The sequence below is a fragment of the Meriones unguiculatus genome, chromosome 19, assembly GCF_030254825.1.
Source record: "Meriones unguiculatus strain TT.TT164.6M chromosome 19, Bangor_MerUng_6.1, whole genome shotgun sequence".
Taxonomy (NCBI): Eukaryota; Metazoa; Chordata; class Mammalia; order Rodentia; family Muridae; genus Meriones; species Meriones unguiculatus.
In genome coordinates this window covers 51,884,684-51,904,899 of record NC_083366.1, presented here as the reverse complement: position 1 = coordinate 51,904,899, position 20,216 = coordinate 51,884,684, and the positions used below count along the sequence as shown (strand labels likewise).

General features: G+C 41.1%; 1 protein-coding gene across 5 annotated transcripts in view; it reads right to left on the bottom strand.

Moving 5' to 3' along the window:
* Positions 1-20,216, bottom strand: part of Fars2 (phenylalanyl-tRNA synthetase 2, mitochondrial) — a 416,134-nt gene that overhangs the window by 130,433 nt on the left and 265,485 nt on the right. For all 5 annotated transcript variants that reach the window (XM_060372570.1, XM_060372574.1, XM_060372572.1 and 2 more), the window contains one exon: positions 135-286. In XM_060372570.1, coding sequence (XP_060228553.1) covers positions 135-286 — 152 coding nt within the window. The remainder of the gene's footprint in view (positions 1-134; positions 287-20,216) is intronic.

Below are 20,216 nucleotides of genomic sequence, written 5' to 3'. Positions count from 1 at the left end.
CCTCCCCTTGGTATGAATTCAGAAGACATTGTGTCTCGGCAGGTTTGATTTCAGCAAAACTCTTTTGTAAGTCTCCAGGTCCCATTTGCCACACAGAGATGGTAAGAGATAAAATCTGAAAGCTTTTCACTTACTTTGGATGTTCAAACTTGTCTATAAGATCAACCTTTTCCACCAGGTCTCCTCCGACTGTTCGGACCATGTCATAGAAATCATTCTCCGTGTAATTCTCAGAGGGCAGCCAGAATGAAATGTCATTGAACACAGCAGGGTACTTGCTAAGAGGCTAACAAAATGAGAGAGGAAAAGATACATACTTGTTAGTTGCCAAGAATACATTCTTCATGGAAGGTTTCAGTTGGGCAATTAGGAAATACTTATAAAACATTATTTTTAGTGTTTGAATTTTTAGAAACGAATTTAAAAGATAAATCAGTGTTCAAAATTAGCAAATTCTAGTTTGAATGTTACAGATTCTTTTATCACTTTCATGTATATCACTACCACATATTATATTTCTTTGTCACTAATGGTCAATTTACTAAAAAATAATTTGAATATATTGCTTCAGCTTTTCTTCATCTGAATACCCCAAGGAAAAATCTAATTAATATAGGATTCAATAACTACTTGTAGTACTGCCAGGAAACCATCTTAATAAAGAAATAAGTGAAGGCTTGTTGAAACTGAGATTTCAATTAGTAAAACCATTGTCTGCTATAATTTTTAATTATTAAAACCATGGACTGGGCTGATAAGCCATCATTTAGAGATTATTTTGTAATTATGCTTTAAAGATGTGATAAACATAAATGTGTCATTTCTAGCATGTTATTCCACTTATTCTTGGTTTAATAGCTTAGTTGTTCATTATTATATTAAATATTTAAAATTAACTCTGAATGCTTTGAAGACGCTATATTTATATTCATTCCTATATGTATGTATATCACTATCTTATCCTATCTATCTCTCTATCTCTCTCTCTCTCTCTCTATCTATCTATCTATCTATAGATATCTATCTATAATAGACAGACAGACAGATATAGACTTTATAAGTAATGCCACAATGAAAAATGTTGCAGTATATAATTAGAAAATCCTACAGGAATATCTGTTATGTCTGTACACTTTTTAGATGGGCAGATGTATAAATTGACTTATGCAATTCTGGTATTACAATAAATCCTTTGGTGAATCATTGATTAGAACAAATATAAAATTTTAAATGGTACAATCTCCGAAGAACTAAAAACTCATACATAAGTGATTACTGAACTTGAAATATCAATAAGTTGTCAAACAAATGAGTTAGTTTAGGACACACATTTCAAACAAGTATGACAAAGCTGTGGTGTGGCTGCTCTCTGCAGAATCCCTGGACCCTGAGAAGCATCCCATGCTGTCTCTCCATAGACGGAGGTCAGGATGCTGTGGTCACAACCCTGGGATGATGGGAGCACATGGCACTTCTGTGCCTATGCATGAGGCTTTCCCTTTGTATTTTATCCCCTCTCTCTCAAGAAACACTGGAATTTAGGAAGATCAGAGACTGAAACTACCAAGGACAGCCATAAAGTCTTCTCTTCAATGGGTCCACCTGAAGTTCCACACTTTCTGAGTTCTGGTAAAAGGCAAGGTCTGATAAGAAGCAACTCTGCTTTGTAAATAATGACAATTGCGGAGCCACGATGCTCAGGACATGGGCGTTCAGTGCTTAACCACCAAACTACCCTGGTGGGGGTTGCGAGTGCCTCAGTGGTAGAGTACAGAGAAATGAGGAAAGGAACCCAAACTGAGCACCCATGCTAGCAGCCTGTGGACAAGCCAAAACAGTGACATGGTCAGGCAGAATACTTAAAAGATACTTAAAATATATAGATTATAATCGTAAATATAGCTTAAAAACCTATACATTTAAAAGTAACAACCCACATAACCAACTCTATTACCACCTCTTTTGAGGCTAAGAAACATAAGAAGTCTACAGTACTAGCTTAACGAAATGGACTTTGAAGATTGGTGTGGCCAACTGGACAGATTCTAGAATGACCTCCGAGAACAAATCCGGGCATCTGTGGAGAATTACCTTCATTGTGTTAAGTAGGCTTGCTAATGTGGGCAGGGCTATTTCCATTCCTTGGCTTACAGCCTGGGCTGCGGAAAATGGAGAAAGTGATCTGTGCACAAGTGCTCCTGATTATGGATTTGACAACTCCTTTCACCTTGACTCCCGCTTCTCGAAGGGCTGTATCCTTCATAAACCACATAAACTCTTCCTCCCTAAAGGTGTCTTTTCAGGGTTGAGCTCTAAAAGTTAAAACAATTTCTGAAAGCTTCTACTGCCTTGTTCTCCACATTTGGAACTATAACAAAACGCTCAAAAACTTCAATTAAACAGGTAATATCTACTCATGATGGAAAACCCACACCAGCACCTATGAATCAAATGAAGTTATTTTTCAAATCTCCTTACAACAGAAAGTTAGACTGATGGTTTGCAATGTGGTTTTATCATGTCTCTAGGGGAAAGGAACTACTTTCTGTATATACAGCATTTCAGGAAACAGAGAAGGAGGTAAGTTCAACAAATTTTATGAGGCTTGCAGTCAAGATCAGACAAGCACAGTACAATTTCTAAGAAAACTGTCCATCAATTTATGTTGCAGCCTACATAAAAAAAATCCTGTCTTCACAACATCAGTAAATACAATTAAATGCATGTTAACATAAAGTTTCAAGATGGCTAAGAAAAGATTACTCTAAAAATACAGAAGTGATTTCAAGCCAAAAATAATTAACATACAAAGAAAAACAACACATAATTATTTCATCAGGAAGAAGTATTTGATAAACTCATTATTAATTCATTATAAAGAAAAACAATCTAAAATTAGAACCAGAAGGCAACTTCCCTAACCAAAGTAGATATCTTCAAAACTGACAACAGACATCAGATTTTACCACAGAATATAGGAACATCTCCAAAAGTCAAGTGTCAGAATAAGATAGCGCCTCTGTCCACAGTCCAGTTGCTCAGCAGATCACACCTAAGCAGTGAAGAAGTGAAACAAGGCTGGGGTTCAGCGGTTAATGCTCTTCCATTATAGCGGAACTGAATGACACAGAAACACTGGTGTGTCTGTGTGCGCACACGTACCAACCCAAAATCTAGCCTCAGAAGGTAGAGCCAGAGCACAGAGCAACCTGGCTAGTAAGACTAGCCATATCAGAGGGCTCTGGATTTCGTTTAGAGGTCCTGACTCATGAACAAGATGGAGGAGCAATAGTGGATGATTCCAGACATCAATCCCAGGCCTCCACATGCAAAAACATTCACACACACACATCACTCATACATCACACACACACTGAAATCAAAGACTAAAAAAAACTAATTAAAAACTAAGAATTGAATTTCAAGAGGCAAAACTTTGTTACTTAGAGTTGGCCTTTTTACACAGTGACTTAAAGACACACACCAGCATGAAGCATCCAGGACACACACTTGCTTATCCTTACATGATGGCTGCTTTTTCCAATTGGCTTGGAACAAAATCCTTATTTTATTAGACATGGACCATCCGAGAGGTCTCTAAACTTTGAAATTTCACCCCTTAATAAACCTGGCTAAGGCCATTATTGACACGTAGCATCTCTGGAAATGCAGTTAATCCTTGCGTGGTGCAGGGCAAGGAGATCACGGAGTTGTGTACTTTCATTGCCCTAGGTCCACCCTAGGCCTCCTGAATGTTTAGTGTATACCTCTTGAGTTCATACCTTACCCTGTCCTGTAGGATACCAGGCTCTGCCCATCTGTGCAGTCTAGCACCCTCTGATAAATCTGCAGTGAACTCTAGCTGAATCCATACCGCTATAGGGTGCATGGCCATGTTCCAAGTTTCCAACACAGTCAGGACTCTCAAAGTAGCAATTCTCCATGATATCTGGGCTACATGAGCTTGGCTTCTAAAGAGGATGCAAAGCAACAGAACATGCTTTCTTACTAACTTCTGCCCGTTAACCTTACCCCATTGATTCTCCTATCTAAGGCTGGCTAATCTAGGAGTTCAATCCCTAGATTTGGGAGAGTTAAGAGTTTTCAATTTCTTTTTCCCACTGTATGGTTCTGGCATCTTTCTCAAAAGTCAGATGTCCATAAGTGCGTGGGTTTATTTCTAGGTCTTCTATCCGATTCCATTGATCCACCATTCTGTTTCTATGCCAGTACCATGCAGTTTTTATTACTGAGACCAGGGATGCAGATACCTCGAGAAGATCTTTTATTGTAGAGGAATGTTTTAGTGATTCTGGGTTTCTTGTTATTCCATATGAAGTTGAGACTTTTTCTTTCAAGGTCTGTAAAGAATTGTGTTGGTGATTTGATGGGAATTGCATTGAATCTGTAGATTGCTTTTGGTAAGATAGCATTTTTCCTATGTTAATCCTTCCAAGTCATGAGCATGGGAGATCTTTCCATCTTCTGATATTTTCTTCTAATTCTTTCTTCAGAGACTTAAAATTTCTTTTATACAAGTCTTTAACTTGCTTGGTTAGGATGAGACCAAGGCACTTTATGTCTTTTGTGGCTATTGTGAAGGGTGTTGTTTCCTAATTTCTTTCTCAGCCCTTTGTCTTTTGTATACAGGAGGGCTACTGATTTTTTTGAGTTAATTTCATATCCAGTCACTTTGCTGAAGGTGTTTATCAGCTGTAGAAATTCCCTGGTAGAATTTTTGGGGTCACTCAGGTATACTATCATATCATCTGCAAATAGTGATACTTTGACTTCTTCCTTTCCAATTTGTATCCCCTTGATTTCCTTTAATTGTCTTATTGCTCTAGCAAGGACTTCTAGAATGATGTTGAAGAGATATGGAGAGTGGGCAGCCTTGCCTTGTCCCTGATTTCAGTGGGATTGCTTTAAGTTTCCAAAACCATACAGTGGAAAAAAAAATAGCATCTTCAACAAATGGTGGTAGTCTAACTGGATGTCTACATGTAGAAAAATGCAAATAGATCCATACTTATCACCCTGCATAAAACTAAAGCCCAAGTGGATCAATGACCTCAATATAAAACCAGACACACTAAACCTGTTAGAAAAAAATTGGGGAAGAGCCTTGAATTCATTAGCACAGGAGACAACTTCCTGAACAGAACACCAACAGCACAGGCTCTAAGAGCAACAATCAATAAATGGGACCTCATGAAACTGAAAAGCTTCTGTAAAGCAAAGGATACTGTTGTCAAAACAAAATGATGGCCTACAGATTAGGAAAGGATCTTCACCAACCCTATATCTGACAGAGGGCTGATATCCAGAATATATAAAGAACAAAAAAAGTTAAACAGCAACAAATCAAGTAAACCAATTAAAAAATGGGGTACAGAGCTAAACAGAGAATCTCAATAAAGGGATATCAAATGTCAGAGAAACACTTAAAGAGATGTTCAATGTCTTTAGTCATCAGGGAAATGCAAATCAAAATGACGCTGCGATTTCACCTTATACACATCAGAATGGCTAAGATAAAAAAACTCAAGAGACAACACATGCTGGAGAGGATGTAGAGAAAGAGGAACCCTCCTCCACTGCTCCTGGGAATGTAAACTTGTACAACCACTTAGGAAATCAATCTGGTGCTTTCTCAGACAATTAGGAATAGCGCTTCCTCAAGATTCAGCTATACCACTCCTAGGCATATATTCAAAAGATTCTCAAGTACACAATAAGGACATTTGCTCAATTATGTTTGTAGGAGCTTTATTTGTAATAGCCAGAAGCTGGAAACAGCCCAGATGCCCCTCAACTGAAGAATGGATGCAGAAATTGTGGTACATCTACACAATGGAATATTACTCAGCAATAAAAAAAAAAACAAGGAAATCATGAAATCTGCAGGCAAATGGTACGAAATGGAAAAGATCATCATGAGTGAGGTATCCCAGAAGTAGAAAGACACACAGGGTATATACTCAGTTATAAGTGGATATTAGACATATACTATAGGATAAACATACTAAAATCTGTACACCTAAGGAAGCTAATCAAGAAGGACAACTCTGGCTAAGATGCTCAATCCCCATTCAGAAAGGCAAAGAGGATGGACATCGGAGGAGATAGAAAACAGGGAACAGGACAGGAGCCTAACACAGAGAGCCTCTGAAAGGCTTTACCCTGCAGGGTATCAGAACAGATGCTGAGACTCATAGCCAAACCTTGGGCAGAGTGCAGGGAATTTTATGAAAGAAGTGGGAAATAGTAAGACCTGGAGAGGAGAGGAGCTCCAAAAGGAGAGCAATAGATCCAAAAAGTTTGGGCATAGGGGTCTTTTCTGAGACTGATACTCCAGCCAAGGACCATTCATGGAGATGTCCTGGAACCCCTGCACAGAGGTAGTCCATGGCAGGTTAGTGTCCAAGTGGGTTCCATAGTAATGGGGACATGGACTGTCTCTGACAGGAACTGATTGGCCTCTTCTTTGATCACCTCCCCCTGAGGGGGAGCAACCTTACCAGGCCACAGAGGAAGACAGTGAAGCCACTCCTGATGAGACCTGATAGACTAGGATCAGAGGGAAGGGGAGGAGGACCTCTCCTATCAGTGGACTTGGGGAGGAGTATAGGTGGGGAAGAAGGAGAGAAAGTGGGATTGGGAGGGGAGGAGCGAGGGAGCTACAGGGTGGAAACAAAGTGAATAAAGTATAATTAATAAAAAGAAAAATAAATTTAAAAAAAGCGTTTAATTTCCAGACACCAGGTATTAAATGGGACAGAAATGAGAATGTGGGCAGTTTTTAATAAAATCTCAATTAATTCCTCTCTCTCTCCTTCTCAATAGTTTCATCTGTAGCTAGGTAGCCGCAAGCTTGAGAACCTTCTGCTTGTTTCTCAGCCCCGAGTGCAGGCACACACCAAGCCTGGCATGATTTCTCTTATCTTCTTGTTTCATTGATATCCATCTGTTCAGTCTCTGAGTGAAGGATTAATTCATGTGTTTGAAGGAGTTCTTAACCCTTAAATAAAAACATGTCTCTTTAGATATACTGATCAGCTTAATATGTTATTTTCGTCGTTCAGTTTCAAATACTTTTATTTTATGTCACTATTTTTACTTTACTTGGCAATAAATTGTTTTAGTTTTCAAATACATACATTTAAATATCTATTGTGAAATATATTTATACAAATTTAAGTATAGACATATTTCTGTACTGGGGATAAAAATCCATCTATCATGGAACTATACCTCCAAATTTAAAAATAACTGTATTGCTATTTTCAAATTTAGTTGCATTGACACTGGAGAATAATTCTTTCCAGTTTTTTGGAAACTTGCTTTATAACACAGAACATGGTCAAATCTGCATTTGTGGTTGGAGACTGGACCAGCTTCACTTTGGCACAGAGTTCTACACATGCCTGTACATGCCTGTGCACATGTATACACACAGAGAGACAGAAAGAGAAAGGGAGAGAGAGCGCTCCTTTTCTTTATTTCACTGTTCAAATCTACATTCCTTTCGTATTTTATGTGCTGGCTTTTTCTTGACCTACCAGTTTCTAAAAACAGATAATAAAATTACCCCCCATCGTTACTTCATAAGCTTCTCATGGTAATTCTATCAGGTTTACTTCAGTTTTTGAATCTATATTGTTAGGTATATAAGAGCTTATTTTATCTTTAGTAGTTGAGAGTGCTGGCTGCTATTTCAGAACATCTGAGTTACTTCCGAGTCCTCACACGGAGGAGCTCATACTTACATGCAACAACAGCCCCAGGGCTCGAACGACCTCCTTCTGGCCTTCACAGGTTCCTGCACGCATGTGTACATAGCGACACACGAACATGTGCATATGAAAAAATAAAAATAAAAATCTTTCAAATTAGCTTGAGTTCAATAACTTGTTTTGTGTATGTTTCTTAAAATGATAGAGCGTGGGGGCTGGAGAGATGGCTCAATGGCAGGAGCCCCGGCTGTTCTTCCAAAGGACCTGGGTTCAACTCCCAGCACCCATATGGCAGCTCACAACTCTTTGTCATTTCACTAGAAGGAGATCTGATACCCTCACACAAATTACATACATGGAGGCAAAACAGTAATGTACAGAAAATAAAAAAAATTAAATAACTTAAAACAGATAAAACTCAAGACACCTGCCATAAAGAACACAGTGTTGGAAAGGGGTTGTTGAAGAAAATGAAGATTATAGTTTTATTTAGGTAACTATACTTTAAATTAATTTAAATGTATAAAAAACATTTTATGAATTTTATAAAAATTTCATACATGTAAGCAAAGTATTTTGATCATATTGATCCTCCTATATCTGCCCCCTCCTCCCAGCTTCGTGGCCCCTCCTGGCAGTCTGCACTGCCCAGATACTCATGGGTATAGGGTCATCCACCAGAAGATGGCCAACCTATTAGGGGCCAGGCCCTTAAAGAACACTGACTTAAAGAAGCCCTCCCATAGAAGCCATCAACCAGTTAGGCCTCCGCAGTTAGGGCTGGGGACTCATGAACTCCTCTGACCCCATGCCAGAATGGGGTCACTGGACTGGCCTTGAGCAAGCAGCAGCTTTTGTGAGCTCATGAGTACAGATAGTCTGTCATGTCAAAGAGGCATTCTTCACTGCACTCTTCCAGACCTCTGCCTCTGACAAAATTCTGGCCCTTCCTCTGACAAGCTTCCTGGGTTTGGAGGAAAGGAGACTGATGCAGATACCCACTTATGGCTAAGCATTTCATGGATACTTCTGCTCTTTGACTACTTGTGAGATTTTGTGTTAACCACCATCCATTGAACAGAGCAATGTTCTCTGGGGCCCGAGAGCCTCACAAATCTCTGTAAAGGCAGACTAACAACATGCCCATTTATAGAACTGTTTACTTTTGCTGAAACACATTTGACAGCTATTTCTGACACAGAGGAAAACAATTAGAATAAGTTTTAAATTGATCAGTCCAGAAGAAGGCAGATGAGGAGAAAATATGAAGCCCCACATTGATCACAACCTTGTTCCAGAGTATCTTTTTTTTTTTCAGCAGGATTTTTTTTTTATTAGAACAAAGCAAAGCTAAAGGGAGGGGGGCAATTTGAAAAAAAGAAGGGGGAGAGGAAAGAACAAGACATTTCAGCTGGTTTATTCTTTGGTTGTTAAACAATTGTCTTCTCCTGGAGGCAGCAAAGGATAATGAAATTCTCCAAGGCTGATGGTAGGAAACCTTCCGAAATCCAAGTTTTAGACTGTAGTAGATCCAAAAGGCTGAATCTGCCATTTCTAGCATGATTCTTTTTGGCAGAATTCTCAACATCTGAGTCTCAGTTCCTCCACCTGTAGGTATACGGTATCTTAAGAGGAAGAAAGGAGCAAACGTGGAATTCTATCTTCAAGGTCTGGCTGTGTGTGTGTGTGCCGCTGGGGTCACACCAATAGCCTCAAGCACACCAGACATTTTATACCAGGGCTCTGCCACTGAGCTATGTGACAGCTTTTATAGTGCAGGGCCTTGGAAGATACACACAGTTCCTCCTGTGGTGAGATGGGGTGGGAAGAACAGAATTGTTACCTCAGAAGAATGATACGAAAGTGGAAGGCTCTTAACAACGCACCATTTCAGTAACTGAGAGGAAGCAAGGGACTGTAAGTGAAAAACTGAAATATACGGAGGTCCCTAAGTGTAACTTTCATAACACTGCCCTGCAGTTGACATCTCTCTTGGAATTGGGGCTGGGAGAAGCCATATGAAAACTCCTATTGCCTCTGTGCTCAGAGTAACAATGTCCTCTGTCTCTAATGAAGTGTTTCCTTGGCATTTTGTTCATATCCATGAAGCTAACTGACAAGCAAGAGTAAAATCTTCAGCCTTTCTAGGTATTAATATCCACCTTACTAGTCTTAGTGTTCCCTTCTGTGACAAAATAGCTCGAATGATAGGAAAAGATGAATGGTTTGTTTTGTCTCATAGTCTCAGAGGTTTCACCACAAGGGTGCTTGGCCCCATTGTCTTTGGGTCTGTGTAAGGCAGTAAGACATCATGGTACAAGTAAGTAGAGAAGTTAGCTGCTCTCCTCATAGCAGCCAGAGAACAAAGAGGAAAACAGGAAGGGCTGTAGTTCCAATATCTCTTTTAAAGATACTTTCCCAATGACCTAACTTCCTCCCACTAGGTCCAACTTCCTACATCCCAGTAGCATCACAGGCTGAGGGCCTGTGACACCTGGGCCTTTGGAATGTCACCATACAGCACCTGGCTTTCTCTTTTGATATCTTTGATGAATATCCTTGAATAGTTTTTTTTTTTTTTTAAGTTTGTGGCAGGCAAACAAGTTTAGTATTTCTATATCTAAAGCCCCCCACCCTTAAGTAATTTGGCAGTGCACAAAACCATGGGCTTGGGGTTACTTCACCTTAGCACTTTGAAAGTATTCTCTGGTACCTACTAGTAATGATGACAAGTTTGCTGTCAGTGCTATTCCTTCTCAGGTAATGTGTCTCTTCTTCCTGACAGTTTGGGAGGCTACGTCTTCATCCCTAAGGCTCTGCAGTCTGGCTCTGATGAGGTCGAGTATGCATTTATCTTTATTTATTCTGCTCAGTTTGCAGGGCGTGCTCTCAATCAGAGCTTGGTTCTTGTTCTAATTCTGAAAAATTCCAGCCACTGCTGCTCAGTCATTCCTTGCACTGTTTTCTTGAGCAGCAACCAGGACCTTCTGTGGGCACTCCTGAGTCTGTCTTCCATTTCTGTTAAGAGACCTTCTAAGGTTTTATCTGTGCGTCTTTACACACAGGTGTAAAGGTGTTTTTATTACAGGTGACTTCTTCAATAGCTTATCTACTTTTCCCTTAAGGGAGACTCATAGTACCTGTTTACTTCCCTCTTTGCTTCCATGAATCTATGGCTTGTTTCTGAGATTCTAATTTCTTTCCTCTTGATACTGCTCATACTTCATTTCTACGTGGTTTTGCCTGCCTATCAACAATTTTCTGCTGTTTTTTTGTTTATTTTACAGTTATTTTTCCTCCATCATTCCTTCCTTTGAAGAAATGAGGCAGTTGTTTTAAGTATTGCTTTTAACTTGACTTCAATTAAAGCCTGACTGTTGATTTACAAGGCTGACAGGCTAATTTAGGGCATCCCCAGAAATGTGTGGCATGTGTGTGCAGGCTCTTCCTGACCGAGAGACAGCTCCGAAGGTTCTGTCTAGAGTACTGTGGTTTCTCCACTTGCAACTTTAGGCTCCAATTGGAGATGGCCATGGTGGTCTGGGTCTCTGCCCAATGGTCCCTGCTGATGAAGCTGCACCCACTCACATCATCCCTGTTAGAGCAACCTTGTATCTGATCAGCTCTCTTACTGGAATCAAGATGCCACATAAGCTAAAGGCCGCAGCTGACCTCCCATTCAGACCCAGCACAGGCTCTGGAACAGCAGGCCACTCTCAGCTTGTCCGGTCCTGGGGCACCTTAAGCCTAAGGTATCATTTCTGCTGTGATAGCGCTGGATTACACAGCATTTGCATCCTCATGCTCTCTGCTTTGGGTTGGACTTTGCCTCTTGCTCATGGCAATATGTGGGGCAGGGGGACAATGATTAGACTTTTTAATTCTCTCTTCTCAAGTTTTAATCAGTTCTGTGTGTTTGGAGCAGGCATAGAAGTGTGGCCTGTGAAGCAGCATCAACTGGGCTACTTATGTAACAGCTGAGTACGAGGGCACAGCTCTGCAAGAATGAGATGTAAGTCCTGCTTCCTTAAAGATCTTATTTTCACAAATGCGGTGTTTATAAAACATTTCTAAGACTGACAAGCCCCATGATTTTGTCAGCTTAAAATAAGTCAATGTGTGTGCTGGTTGGCTTGTCAACTTGACATGAACTTAGACTTACATGAGAGGAGGGAATCTTTTTTTAGGAAAATGCCTCCATAATATTGGCCAGTAGGCAAATCTAGGGGGCAATGCCTTGACCAATGGTCGAAGTGGGAGGGCCCAGCTGGCTGTGGGCAGTGCATTCCTGGGATGGTGGTCCATGGTTATATAAGAAAGCAGACTAAGCAAGCAAACCAGTGAGCAGTTCTCCTTCATGGCCTCTGCTTCAGCTCCTGCCTCCAGGTTCATGCTCTACTTGAGTTCCTGATCTAAGTTCCCATGGTGGACTGGTTGTTTAGTAGGGTAAGATGAGATAAACCCTAAGGTGCTTTTTGTCATGTTGTTTTATTACAGCAATAGAAACCCTACATCAATATGCAATGAGCCTCTCAATTGAGGCACACAGTTCAAATATAGATTTCTGGGATGACTACACTAAGAATAAAAAACTAAACTTGTATTTTGCTAATAAATCATATTTACATGTATACATGTATCTACAATATAAAGGATATCAATATTGATGATGGAAGTACATATCAAAGTGTCATCATTGTTTTACAGTAGCTACGAGAGATACTTTAAAGTCCTCCTTTTGGGTGCAGGAGAAATGCTCAGTGGTTAAGTATACTTGCTATGCGAACAGTAGAACCCAAGTCTGAGTCCCCAGCACCTACATAAAAGCCATCTAGCCATCTATATTAGTTAGGGTTCTTCAAAATAGAACTGACAGAATGAAACAAAACAAAACACCAAAGAGTAAAGGGGATTTATTAGATTGGCTTAATCCAATACAATTGGTATATGTACAAAAAGGGGAAATCCTTGTTTTAGACACAGGTACACATGTAGGAAGAACATCATAGGATGATAATGAGCGAGATTAGGACCATGTGTCTGCAAGCAAATGAATGACACAGATGGTCAGAAAGCTAGAAAAGAGGCATGAAGTAGACCCTCGGAGGTTGTCGACCCAGTGACTGCAGACTTCCAGCCTCCCCAATTCTGAGACAATGTATTTCTGATGCTCACTGCCTTATCCAGCTGTTGGTTATACTACAACTATGATAGTTAATGTCTGTCAGCTTGATGAGATCTCCAGTCATCGGAAACTGTAGGTTAGTTGAGGTAGGAAGACCTACCCACTAAAGGTGGTCCCATTACCTGGGACTGAATCCTGAACTGTATAAAAATGAACTGAGGTGAGCACAGGCGTTCATCACTCAGCTTCCTGACTGTGGATACAATGTGCTCAGCTGCCTCAAGCTTGGCACAAGGACTAACCCACAATGCTGGACTTTACTTTCAAATTGTGAACAAAAATAAACCCTGTCTTCCTTAAGTTGCTTTTGTCAGGGTATTTTATCCACAGTAACAGAAAGAGTAACTACGACACTTAGTTTTGCTGTGGCCCCTTTCAGAGGGAGTGGGCAATTATGGCTTGTCTTTCCCTGTGTCTGGGTAAATGAACACCATCCAAGACGCCAGGAAGCTGGCTGGGTCCTTTCCTGACAAATCATGACTATTCCACAGTGGTGCAGATAACACAGGTGACATTCATGAGCCCACATGTAGTAGTTTTTTTGGCTAAAATGTGGATTCGGGCAGCTCAATGGACACATAAGTTTAACAGATGTGTATGGCTAGATATTAATTTTAAGTTTGCCAAAGAGAATGGGATAAAAGGTCTGAAAGGTGAACTTCTGTTTATACCACTCTTCAGTATTGCCTGGCACCTGCTTCAGGCTCATCTGCCCTTACATCTAAAGTACAAACGTTTCCAGGGTCTCATTAGGTTACAGTCTCAAAGGCTCTCTTGTTTCCATTCTATAATAAAACCACAATCTCCAGCTTCTGTGAATATGCCCTAAACGAAGGGACAAACACACAGTGGTGCTCCTTCCTCGGCCCTGGATTAGGCACAAACCATACCATAATACCCACTTTCAGAGACAGATAGAGAGAGATCCTTTATTAACTGGAGAAGAAAAGTGGCTGATTTCTGAGTCAGGTAGAAAACAGCAGCAAATGGCCTTGCAGGTGTGATTTTTTTAAGAGGAAAATAGGGGATGTGGTGGTATGTTCTGACTGGGCATACTAATTAGGTGAGCCAAAGCGGGGCTTTTGATTGCTGAACTTCAATACTTCGATAGATAGATCTTGGTGATCAGCATTAGAAATCAGTGACATAAGAAAGTATCCAAATAAGGAAACAGACCTTGGTGGTTAGCTTTAAGGATATAATCCATGGCTTACAAGGAAGAGGGGAGAGGGAAAGGCAAGGCCTGTAGAAGCCATATTTGCCATGCTCAGCTCTTTAATAAAGCCATTTAATACTAAATACTAAATACTAATACCAAAGCCCTTTAATAAAGTTTCCAGGAAGATCACCCTGAGGGTCAGGCGGTAGTGCGCCTGGCATGGAGCACCCTTATTCAGTGGTTTGTTTCTACACGACACATCCTCTTCTCTTACCTCTCTTTCTTCAGTGTTCCTGAGGCGGGATGACAGCGCACTGCCCTCCACTATGCAGTTTTAGCAGCTCCAGCCAACCACCAGTGAGGCCACCTCCAGACTGTCTTCCACTTAGGCTGAGTTATCATGCTTGCTTTGGGATGGGGGGATGGGAGTTAACTTTGACAGTAGTCCAACAGAAAAGGGTCTTGTTCCTATAACAAGTTCTTCAGAGTTCTGCAGCTGTCAAGATGACTCTCAGTTAGCTTTTAACCTTACCTGAGTTGACCCCCTGAATTCTAATGTGATTATTATTCTTAATACCCTTAGCATCCCTGGGGTGCTGTGGGCCAAGCAGCTACTTTATGTGCACTGCCTCATTAATGCACAGTACAGTCCTACAAGACAGCCACTATAGCTATTCCCAGTGTTCCTGAGGGACCTGAATCACAGAGACTTAACTAGTTTCCTTAGATCAAGCAGCCAGGAAGTGGCAGATCCAAGGTCAAAAGAGCACCTACCAGATCTAGGCTGATTGCTAGTGCCCAGTTGTAGGGTCCCTCATTTAAAACGGAGGGCTCTGTCTGAGTTGTAGCTGCTGAAACCAAAACACCACAGCCTGATGGCCTATAAAACAAACACTTCACATAGCTCTGTAGCACAATGAGAGGCTGGAAGGCACCTCCTCCCTTAGCCCGCTTCACCCTGTGTGTGGGGGTGGGCACGCCTGTGAGAGAGAGAGAGAGAGAGAGAGAGAGAGATAAACACACACACACACACACACACACACACAGAGAGAGAGAGAAAACACACGCTTTGGAGGCCAAAGCTACTCTCCATTGTTTTTTGGTATTTTGTGTTGTTTTGCTTTTTAGATTTTGTTGTTGTTCTCTCAAGAAAGGTTTCTCTGTATAGCCCTGGCTATCCTAGACCTCACTCTGTAGACCAGGCTACCTCAAACTCAGAGATCCATGCCAGCCCACTGTTTTGAGATAGGTTTCTTACTGAACTTACAACTAGGCTGGTGGCCATCAGTCCCAAGTCATCCACCCATCTCTCCACCCCACCTCACCCCAACAGCCCCAATGATACAGTGTCCGGACTTTATATGGGTCCTGGGATTCTAACTGAGGTCTTCATGCTTAGGAGTAAATTCTCTTACTCACTGAGCCATGTCCACAGACATTTCTGAGAGCTCCACACCCACGCTCTAACCACTTCCCTGAGACGCTCATCTCCAAACACAATCATATTAGAGGTTAGGATTTTAACTATGGATTCTGTGAAGAAAACATTCAGTCCACTACAAGCTTGCAGGAAATGGCTCAGTTCCCTCCACTGTTTCCAGAACTCTATTCATCCTAATTAACAAGTATGTAAATAAGACCAAATCTAACATTTATCCCTGTGGTGCTTTCTTTGACATTTCCTTTTCAAATGATTCATGTACCTCTTAGGCTAATTATCCTGATATACAAGTACTTCCCGTGTGTTTACTGTCCATGAAATTGTGTTCTTATCTAAAGTAACTTAAAAATCGCTTTATTATAAAAATAGTATGTCCTATCAATTATTTGCTTTTACATTCAAATGTTTGACAGCCCTTATTTTAACCCATTTAGGCATTTGGTAATAAAAACTGCTTATTAAATTTGACTAGGTTGTTTTAACTCATGGCTCTGTTGTCTTGATCTTTACAGATTTTCTTACTTTGTTCCAATTTTGTTTTTAATCTTCCTTATTCTTGAGTGTCAGGCACACACTGTGGTCTGAGGCAGGCACAGTTCCGACTTGCAGCTTTGGCTCTGTTTCTTCACCAAGAAGGTGCAGGAGGCTCACTGAGTTCTCACTATTCTTTCCAACTAGCTACTGTATTTTTGCCTACCTTGTCAAAGAATTTTAATTCTTTCTGAAGATCACAGAAAACAGTGTTTCCATTATGGTGTCATGTGGAACAAACACTGTGGGTTCAATTAACTGTCAGACTCTTTATAACATGGTCTCCAATTCTCTAATGAATACCAAGGAAAGAGATAGAATTTCAAATCTTTCTGAGCCCTCTCACATTCACTTTAAACCCTGGAAGGCTTTATTTGGAACAAATCATAAAACGCCACCATGTGAAAAGTGAAGATTAGGTGAACAGGGTAAACTGGTAAACAGGGTAGAGATGGGTACCCTGACATCCTAGCACGTTATGCATAGTCCCTGTGGGCCTTGGGGATCCAATAACAGATTTCAAGTCCCCTCCCTGAACAAGATGCTTTTTAATTTAAGGGGGGGGGAAAGAGAAAGAGAAAGAAGGCTTAGACATCACTGTTCAAATATCACATAAGATTTTAAAGTTAAAGAAGTAACTGCAGAAGATATCTTACACAAGTAAAAATGCCAAATTAAATTAATATATTTTGGAGTGACAAAAAATGTTCTAAAATTGATAGTAGAGACGTTCCTATGTCTCTGTGAACACACTAAAAACCCCACTGGCATCCACTGCACCCCAGTGCTGTGTGATTTAAATATTATATATTTTCTAAACAGCAACAGAGACAATTACAGGAAAAAGATATTAATACTTAGCCACGACCTAGGAATATTATATAATGGTTAGGAAATTTTAGCTGCAGTCTATACACAATTGTGTTTTCCTTAAAATCACTTTTTTTTTACATACATAAAATTCTAATTGTTAATATTAGAGTTTGTGTCAACAAGACTTTAGGAACAAATGTGAAGTATTATTTTCTTTGGTACCACATTCAAACACAATATACAGCAAAGTTCACAGAGGGTCATAGTTCAAAGTAGGATAGAAGTGAGCATGGAGTTCTGCTAGGCCCCACCCCCTGATCTCAAGCTGTATCTCTCAGAAGAACCAGGAACTCATCAGTCTGCGAACACTGCAAAGAGCTCCTACCAGGTACCTGGCATGTGCCTTGCCTGTGCTGCTTGCTCTGACCACTCAGACTTTACTCCAATTTCCCAAGAACCCAGAGACCAGAGTGAAGGGGACAAAAGAAATGTTCAACGCAAATGTGATATGTGCAAGGTGTGTTCATGCCCCATGGGCACAGGCCAGTTTGGCCATCACTGCAAATGTCAAAGCTACTACTGGTCTAAAGCTACTACTTTAGATTTTCTTGCCTGATTTCCAGTGACAACTGTAGCTTCCATACAGAAAATAAAGTCTCGTTAGGTAAACTTGTTTGTAGCACAAAGCTTGTGGACATAGTCAAGATGCTTTGCCCTACATAGCAGGCCAAAAGCCAAACCTGACATTGAGAAAAAGACAGCCCATCTGGTTTATTTCCAGAAGAAACCCTCACCATATGGTGCATAGTTCCCAGGTCAGGTCTACGGCAATGACCTAGCACAAAATGTTCACTCTCTGCACCCGAGCTTCTTCACCATCAAGGGCAGCTGTTTACATGCTGTTGTCCAATGACAACTTTCCCAGAGAGTGTCAAAAGAGTACCTTGAGAAAGCCAGCCATGGCCTAGCATATCTGAGAAGCAGTGGGTTAAACAAGTTAGGCAGAGGAAGCTGAATGAAGCTCACAGGAGCTTGTCCTTCTTAAATCTTAAAACAAAAAGGCCAAGTGAAAACAAAATTTTAGGTCCCTCTAGTTACCTCAGCCCTGCCATCCTGCCTGTCAGAGGGCAGAAAGAATACCACAGGAACATTTGGTGAACACACTAGTCCTGCTTTCTGGGGTGCTCGGCTCTCACTTCTACTAAATCCTGTCTCTCCAATGACTGTGAACTTCATGACAGTCTATAAGTTTTAACCATTAAGGGCCAGGAAATAGCTTTATAGAGTTCTATCAAATTCTCAGAGGATCCCAGTAAGACAGATTACTAACTCAGAGGTGGCATGCCAGACCCACTAATGACTAGTTTCTCTTTTCAAAATGTTCAAAATAAGTAACACATGCCCAGGATCGACCCTAAAGCTACATGTTCCAATCTCTTTTCCCTCAGACTTGCCATATCTGCTGGTTTCCGCCATAGGATTTACCTCTCACTTCCCATGCTCACAGCACAGCATGGCAGATGGTGTGATCCAGATTCATCGGATGGGGAAAGGGAAGTGCGGAAGCCACTGTGCTCAAGAGTGCGTGGTGAAAGTGAGAAGAGAGGGGATCCATGACAGCACGTGACTCCCCATCCTCCCCACACTCATACATCACAGCCACAATGTGCCCCCTCTTCCTAAACCTGGTGATCCCACCACGGCTGTGCTCTTTCTTCTGACTTTCAGGCTCCCTCTAGTTCTCTAGATGCAGCAAACTTCTTCATCAAATTATTGCGAAAATTAAATGAGATGAAACAGCCAGATGATCCTCTACTTCTGAGGAGAGTTACATCCTGATAAACCCATTATAAGTGGAACATATCAAAAGCAGAAAAAGACAATTAATAAATGCAGCAACTGAATATCTAAGCTTAGTAACCCCGGGTGTGCAAAGCATCACTTGTTTCCCCTTGTGATTGAAAAACTGGCTGTGACCATGGGTCTTTGTTCAGAAAAGACAGCATTAGACCAGACATGGGTACCCAAAGTGAAGACACAAGTTCGCAAATCAAAGCAGGGTTTCCATTGAATGCTACTACTGTGACGGCTATCAATCAACAGTCTATATTAAAAGCATCATGTCTGTACAGCTTCAAAATCAGTGTGGCCATAAGCAGCAGCTGAATGCAGCTGCAGCTTTCCTAATTCCTACAGAATTGGCCTCACCTGAGCTAGGCCTCAGGTTAGCTAGCTCTGAGGTAGCCCTCCTCTACCATGCTGCTGAGATGCATTAATATCAGCCTCTACCTTGGTTACCTCACCTCTTTAGAAGAGTATCTTTCTGTACCTGCAATCCTTTATATTTCCTCCCTCAAAGGTTGATATGTCTTTAGAATAGATTCTTTATAACAAAGCCCAATCACTGATATGGTCTCACCCATCTGCCTAGACGCCAACTAACATCCCCAGGAAAGAAGGGAAAAAGAGACTAAGTATGGTCTGTAGTTGCTAGCCTTGTTAGCATATCTGATAAAAACCACAACAGAAGATCCAGAAAACCCAATTCACAACAGAAATCTCAAGAATGAGATGAAAAAAAAAGGCAGTGCTGGCAAGTTGCTCAGGGATTGGCCAAGCTGCCTTCAGTGCAAATCTAATTGCCATTTAAGGAAATTTCAAAAGTACCAACTTTGTGTCCTATAATACTCTTAAGGTGTCCCATCCCTGCAAAGGGAAAGACCACACCCAAGTTTCCTCCCAGAAAGAACTTAAGAGACACCAGAAGATGCTTCAACTGGGAAAGGGAAGCCGTAATGAGTAACAGGATAGAGTGAGAATGGAGGCTGATGGAGGAGGGCTGTAAAAGATGTCACTTATGTCTGGCACGTAGTGCTAAGTCTTATCCCTGGCTCCTTAGCCAGGGATTTAGCTGCCTCAAGTCCAGCTGTCTGCTGTCCTGCGGCCACTGTTAACAGCAGGGATAGCTCTGTGGCATGTAGCCCACATTCTTATTAGCCCAGGGTTCTTTCGCTTCCCCAATCACAGCCTCTTTGCCGCCTGGCAATGTAGTGAGAAATTAAGCTTAAGCCTGAATAAAATGGAATCAAACATCTTCCTGTAGGCCATTTCTCAGAACTTTCTCCCCAGATAACTTGAGGACTCAAAATGCTTTGTATCGCTTCATTGTTGTCCTCACTTGACAGGGAATCTTTGTTCCTATAAACCTGAATCTGATGACCCTGATAGGCAAAATTTCTTCTTTGCAGTTTCCAAGACTTTTATTTTTCTTTTGAACTCTCTCTTTCTCTATTCCCCTCCCCCTCCCTCATCCCACCCTCTACTGTATATTTTCAGAGATGGAAGCTGAGG